The sequence below is a fragment of the Centruroides sculpturatus genome, unplaced genomic scaffold (assembly GCF_000671375.1).
Source record: "Centruroides sculpturatus isolate CEXI.00-Female unplaced genomic scaffold, Cexi_2.0 scaffold1151, whole genome shotgun sequence".
In the NCBI taxonomy this organism is placed as follows: Eukaryota; Metazoa; Arthropoda; class Arachnida; order Scorpiones; family Buthidae; genus Centruroides; species Centruroides sculpturatus.
The window spans coordinates 12416-20308 of record NW_019385953.1 but is presented as its reverse complement, the minus strand read 5'-3'; the positions used below and the strand labels follow the sequence as shown (position 1 = coordinate 20308).

General features: G+C 27.5%; 1 protein-coding gene across 1 annotated transcript in view; it reads left to right on the top strand.

Moving 5' to 3' along the window:
• Window positions 1-7893, top strand: part of LOC111612783 (midasin-like) — a 104884-nt gene that overhangs the window by 91143 nt on the left and 5848 nt on the right. The window contains exons 47-48 of the mRNA XM_023354038.1: window positions 3457-3681; window positions 5352-5415. Of these exons, the coding sequence (XP_023209806.1) occupies window positions 3457-3681; window positions 5352-5415 (289 nt within the window). The remainder of the gene's footprint in view (window positions 1-3456; window positions 3682-5351; window positions 5416-7893) is intronic.

The following is a 7893-nucleotide window of genomic DNA, read 5'->3' as shown; positions in this document are numbered from 1 at the left end:
TCTGGGTGCAAGCTCTTGGCACAGACAGATAATTTACATAGACATAATCAAGTAGCAAATACATCAAGAGCTTGCAAAGATTATTAAAGACACAAATTATTAGACATCCACAAACCATACTACAAATACATTCAACAGACAGTATTGGAAAACAACATGCACAAAATGTACTACAACAGCCATAATCACAGATAAAACAATCAATCACAACAGACAAGACATCACACTCATTGACAAACACAATAAAATCACATACATTATAGACATAGCCATTCCAAACACTCACAATGTACAAAACACATGCAGTGAAAAAATCAGCAAGTACACAGAACTCGCCCAGGAAATAAAGCATCTATGGAGGATGGATAGGGTGCTTATTGTACTTGTCGTTCTATCCTCTAAAGGTGTCATAACACACACGCCACACAAAAGCCTGGGAACATTAAAATTGAATAGAAACACACATCATACTACAGAAGGCCACTATATTGAATGCATGTCATATTGTTAGGAAATTCCTGAATACAGACACACACTAACACACTTAATTTTTGTCTTGTTTTGATTACTATGTCTTAACTCTGGTTCGGCATAGTACACAGCCATCAGTGTGAACCGAGTATAACTCACAAAACTCAACACAATAATAATAATAATAGGTTAATGGCATTACGAAATTCCACTAATAGTATCATATCATACGTTTTTGAGGGGAATAACATTTTAGTGTGCCGTGTTGAGTCATTTCGAGTCATAGGTGTGCCGCGAGTAGAAAAAGGTTGCGGAACACTAATCTAAGCCACCATCATCAGGTTATGTTTGCTTTTTGAACTTTGAACAATTTTTCAAGTGTTCTTTCTTTCAAAATTTGGATCATCATGTGCATTGGAAATGCTAACATATTAGATGTTGCTTAGTGATTGATCAGTTGTGGCCATAGCACCTTTGATGCTGAATTTCTAACAGTGCCCTTCTGATGATAATCTAACGATGGTAGCTTAGACCAGTGTTCTGCAACATGGTGAAAAATGTGACATGAACTTTTACATATTCTGTTAATTTCAAGTTTTATTTATATATTTTTATCACAGCTGTTGAGTTTCTTATGCTTGTATTTTATTCTCTACTGCAGCACTGATGAAATAAGATGATGATTGTTTATTCTTTCTTAGAATACATAAAAATGCATGGATTGTAAGAAATTATATGTAAAATAAATTTGCTCACAGGTGTTGATGTCTGTTTAATAATACTAGGTTAGTGGCATTACGTAATTCTATTAATAGTATCATATAATACGTTTTTGAGAGGAATAGCATTTTGCTGTGCCGTGTTGAGTCATGGGTGTGCCGCAAGTAGAAAAAGGTTGCGGAACACTGGCTTAGACCACTAAATTGTTTACTCTATACACAAACTAACAGATATTTGCTGAAGTTTGGATACATAATATATTACTACCATATCTAGTTAAAGTGAGGGGTTAAATGAATGAAATTTTGATATGTATGGAGTATATATATAATCTGTTTATTTATTTCTAATAAGAGAAAGTTTGGTTTAATTCTGTTTTATTATGGATCTGTATAATAAAATACAGTATCAGAATTTATTTAAAATTTTAAAATTATTATTACAGTTTTTTTAATAACAAATTGCCAGCATTTGATATTAGTTTGTTTGGAAAATAATGCCATATTTTGAATAATAAAATTATATCAAATATTTATAACATATTAATAAAATTGACATTTTATTTATTTTATTTATAAATTTAAAATAACAAACTGGAATTGTATTTTATACATCTGTTCTTTTCTATTTCCTAATGCAATTCAAAGATAGATTCTGACATTTTGAATAACTTTAAAAAAATTATCATCCAAACTTTTTATTGCTGTGTTATAAAAATTATATGATAGTGTTTTCGACCAAATAATTATATACAAATTTTAAATTGTTAAGAGTTTATCATAGGAACAATTTAAGAGTAAAAGAATTATCAGCAATTGTGAAACTTGCTCATAGTTCATCATCTGAACTAACTAAATACTTCATGGCTGCAAAAATTGTGAAATTATTTATAAATGAAAAAAGTTTTACACAGAAATGACATTTAATCACATAGAAAATAAAATACAAATTAAATAAAACAAATTTATTTATCTTATCTTATTTTTGCATGAAACTTATTTATTCCTTTGCTATGTGAAAGATTAAGTACAATGAAATTGTTATTATATGCATGCATGCTTTTTATTCTTAATTTTTATGCTGATGTCATCAAAAAAATGATTCTTATAGAACAAATATTCACTAAAGATTCTTGTTCTCAATTAAACTGAATTTCCTGCAAAAGACAAATTTTCAATTCAAGAAATTCCACTAGCTTTAAAACAAAACAATTTTAAATTTATTATCTTCATAAAAATTAATAAGAAATAAAATAATTTTATTTATTATGACGTTGTCACAATGCCTTGCTGCAATTTTCATAAAATGCTCCGAATTTTAGTAGTGTCTTGCCCCTGAACATCATACTTCTCTTGTTAGCAATGAAGTCATGCCAGTCATCTATCTAACTTCATTCAGGAGAAAATTTTTGAATTGAAATAATGTGACTTCCAGTCGAAACTAGAAGTTTGTATATAATTGTATGTCTCAAGCCTTATGCCCCTAATCTTTCCATATTTGGTCACAACTTTCATTTCTTTAACTTTGTTTTTGAGATTAAGAAAGGACAGACAGACAGATGGATGTCAGTGGGAATTTATAGGTCTATAATTTTTGAAAATTGCAGCCCAATAAAATACTTTTAGTTTCATTTTTATATAAAGAGTTAAATTTACTTAGAATACAGATGTCTTCAAAATAATTTTCAATGTAGTATTTCATTTATTAAAGAAGCCCTCAATATTTGAAAAGGCAAAAGTAGTTTATTAAATTTAATTTTAGTGTCATATTATCAGTTTTGTGGGTCATTGTTTTAACATTATTTGTCATATATTTTATTATAAGTATACAATCATTTGGTTAAAACAATGTTTTGAATATTTTATGTCCATTCAATTTTACACTTATTCTTCACTTATTATTAACAATTATTTCTTGATCTTATATTAAAATTATATAGCAAAATAATACATCACTCCATTTTACATAAGTTATAGAATAATAAATGTCTAGGGAATAAAATTTTTTATCAGATTTATAATTTACATTTCAAATAGCTTGAAATTCAATGTAGGTTGATGCAGTGATTAATGTATAATTATTGACTATAAAATATTACTCTATATGTTTTTCAAATATTGATTACTATTTCATTTATAAAATTCATTTGTATTATTTCAACTGCAATAATTTTATTTATTAAAATTAAGTATAAAATACCATATTAAATGTGTAAAATTTTTTATTACAATAATAATTGTGTACTTTTATTGAATATTTCAACAGATTTGGGGAAGTGACAATGAAAATGAAGATGATGAATTAAAGGATGATAACAGTGGAAAAGGAAAAGCTCTTCCAGAAGAAAATATTGTTGCAAAAGATGATAATATAGAAGAAAGGAATGATGATGGAAGCAAAGAAAATCAACCTCATTCTGAAGTAACAGATCACCATGATGATGAATATGATGGTGAACATGCCAATGAAGTTAATGAACAAACAAAACAGGTATAAATTTATTTATTTATTTATTTCAGTTGCAGTAGAAAATGTCTCTAACAATTGATTAACCTCACATTAACAATAAAAACCTGAAACAAATATTCAAACTTTTTATTTCAATGAAACATTTTGCATAAAAATGATAATTAAAAATCAAATAAATTTCATTAATATTTGAATCTCTCTTTTGGTTTAACTGTAAGTAACTCTCTGGTTTCACTATTTCTTTGTTTTACTAACAATTGCTGGTGAAATTTAGTTCCATGAGTCATTGTAAGACAGTTTGATATAGCAGAATATAATTTAAACCAATATATTTATAGCTATTTTAGATTATTTGTAATATCAGATAATAATAGAAGCAATTTTTTAAATCTGAATAGATGACAGAAAGTTATGTAAGTGTTTTGTGCTAATAAAACATTTAGTTATTATTGTTAAATGAAATTAGCAATGATTAATAGAACAGGTGTAATAGTTTAATCTATTATTTGATTAATGTAGTGTTATATTATCATTACATCATTAATTTTAATTTGTTTCTGGTATTATGCTTCAGAAATTGTTTAAAAAAAATTGTGGGAAAAAACTAAAATATCAAAATTAGCAGTTTATTGCACAGTATTGAATGCTTCCAAATAGCGTTGCCACCTTTTCAAAATTGCCGACCCAGATGGCAGGTCAGGTTTGTTTGAACAGAAGTTCCTGACACATGCGCAATGTCATTTTACAACGCGAATAATAACGTGCATGCCGATTCTAAATTAGTTACAGTTAGGGACTAGGAACTTACATAGGAGTAACGTAAGTAACCTAAATTAAGAAAGAGCAGGTACAGCAGATAACTTACCTCCATTTGAGACATGTACATGCAAATAAAAAAAAGGCCGACAGGTTGTGCACCACATGTCAGCATAAACAGACTAATGTGGCTGAATTTCAGTGAGTGCGAGTTCTTTTACTGTTAAAATAGTGTATATTTGTAAAAATACTTTCAAGAACTTTGTATCATCGTAATTTCACAATTTCTACAAAATTCCAGGACAAAATTAATAGTTTACCCAGACAACAAGTCAATTCCTGGACTGTCCAGCTGAAAACCGGACGGGTGGTAACACTACTTCCAAAACAATTATCAACATTAAGAGAAAAATTATTTTTTTAAGAAAGAAAGAAAGAAAAAAAAACAACTATTTATAAAGCTAAAATAAGAACTTAAATATTTCTAAAGGTTTGGAACAATCAGAATATTTGTCACCTAGATTGATCACCTATATTTGTCACATAGAGATATTACAGGAACTGTAATCTCTAGGTGACAAATATAGAATTGTACCAATAATGAAAATGCTATTTTTCTTTTTCATAGTCATGAACATTTTTCTCTGAATTCAATGATAATTTTATAGTTTTCTAACTTTGTAATGTTACAATGATCAAATATTTATCAGTCAAATATAAACAAACACTTTCTCTGTTATGCAGAATAAATATTTTTGTAGTTTAAAAAGTTAAATGTAATTATAGGATTTACTGAATTATCAATACAAATTAATAATTTGATGATAATTTAGTTAATTAATAAATTTAACAAATTCTATTGGAATTAGAATTGATTATTTGTGAATAGCTGCTATTATTAATAAGGATTATTTATAAATAAATTTTATTTTCATGTTCCAGAAAGCTTTGATATTCCTGATGATTTACATATTGAAGAAGAATCAGCAATGGAAATAGGTAATTTATTTTTATAAAAGATAAGTGCTAAATATATTATATTATATATTATGAACAAATTCAAATATCATTTTTAAACACAAAACTGAGTTTCCAAAAACAAATTTACAGCACAAATTAATCAGAAAGCAGTTTTCTGATAAATTTGTGCTGGAAATTGGTTTCAGTCATTTTGTGTTTATTAAGTATACCCGGTTTTGAGTAGTTGATTATAATTATCATTTTTTGATTATGTAGCAACTAATTGGCTGAAACAGAAAAATTGGCTGCTAGGGCTTTTTTGAAGCAAATATAAAAATAGAGCTATAAAACTAAATATTATATAACACTTGAAAAAATAAATAGATAAAAAATGAAAAAAAAGGTTTGATGTTTTCACTTTATGCCTATTTAACCAAGAATTTTAAAAGACCTTGAAATAAAGAACAATTATAATGAAAATAAAAAGAATTCAAAGAAAATTTTTAGCATTAATATACAGGTTTAACTTTACATTAGATAAGTAATATTTTTAAATCTCAAGAAAATGATCCTGAGAATTAATCAGAGAAAATCATATTTTATCTTATTGATTTATAAGATAAAATATGATTTTCTCTGATTAATTCTCAGGATCATTTTCTTGAGATTTAAAAATCAATGTTGGTTCCACTTTTAAATCCTACAGAAAAAAAGACAAATATTTGTTCATCAGATTAAAGTTTACAATATCTTGTTCATATATGAAGAAAGAAAGCATCATTACAGAGAATCGTCATGAAACAAACTGTCATAAAATAAAATACATAAATAGAAATTGTCTTGAAAAAATTATCACTTTGTATTAACATTTTTCACTTATAACTAAGGGCCAGATTTATATACACTGCTATATGCATGTTTAAAATGTCTGAAATATATGTTATCTATGTTAAAAGCACCATTAATACACAATAAAATCTGCAGGTTGAAGTGCGTGCATGTATGCATACATTAGTAAGATTTGCACAAAGACAGAAGTAATGTCTATTACAATACTCGTTTAAAGTGAGAGAGGATAAACATGCAACAATAGATGACACAATGTATTTGGAATTTACTGTATTTCTGCAGATTGACCAGCATGCCACTTATAAACAGGAGAGACCAGCATGCCAGTTAAACTACCACTAAAATATAAAATTAATCAGATATAACAAAACTAGTTGTTAACAAACATTTTAAAAAAATCATTTTTTCCAGTACAATAATACATGGTATATCATTGTAATTTGATTGACAACATCAGGAAGAAAGTTTTTGTTTACAAGACAATAAAACAATTAGCAACCTATTGACATTAATAGTAGTAATAGTGTAGCTACACTGACCATCCCACCCCAACCTTAAAAATAACACCCTCTCAAATTTCACACAAAGCCCATGTTAGTCCATGTAAGTTGAGATAATTTACAGTGAGTTTGTTAAATTTAATATGTTTATTTTTGCATTTTTGAATGGAATTACCATAAAAACAAAAAAGAACTTTCAGAATTCAGGAGTATTTTACATCATTTGAAAGAAGACAAAATGAAGAAATTAAACATATAATATAGTTTTTGATGTAATGCTGACAGTTTCATAGTTATAAAATAAAAAGTTGTTTGTTTTTTAATGCATCTCTAGAGCAGGTGTGGCCAAACTTTTATCCCTTAGGGGCTACTTTTTTGGTAAAATATAGTCTGCGGGCAACTATGAATATGGGCAAACAATTTTAGGATTTTATATCTACATGCATTAACATTCATTTGCATTTTTCATCAGGATAAATACAAACAGTATGGGTATGTTGCACAGACAGTCTATTATTGTAAGAATAAATTATTGAATTAACATTTTTAAACATTAATTTAAGTGAAAGCAAATTGTTCAACTTTAGCTTCGCAGGCTACTTTCAAAACATTTGCGGTCGACCACGGTCTACGTGTTGGCCATCCCTTCTTTTGAGGGATGTATAATCTCACTTAAACCAGCATGCCAGTTTTTACCATATCTGATTTCCTGGTCATTCTGCAAAAATATAGTATGATTTATTAGAATATCATTTTATGTAAGTGTGCAATCAAGTTAAATATGAATAAGCTAGCAGGTAAGCTCAGTGTTACCTGGGCAAAAAATATAAGTACAAACATTAAGATTATTAGATTATTTGATTTATATAACTAAAAAAGTAATCTTAAGTACGGGTTTATAACACCTTTTAAAAAAACTTTTTATTCTTCTACTATACACAGTTTAAAGAATTTTTATAATTTGTTAGATTGGTCACTGGGAGTGATAAACCTTTACTTAAGATAACCTTTGTAGTTACATAAATCAAATATTAAAATGAAAATCATATAAGCAGTTTGGTTATTTCAGCCTATCATTGTTATGTTTATCGCAATACTCGGGTGGTACAGAATGGCACAATTTCATCAGTCAAGTAGACACCAATTGAAAATATAATATCTTATAAAA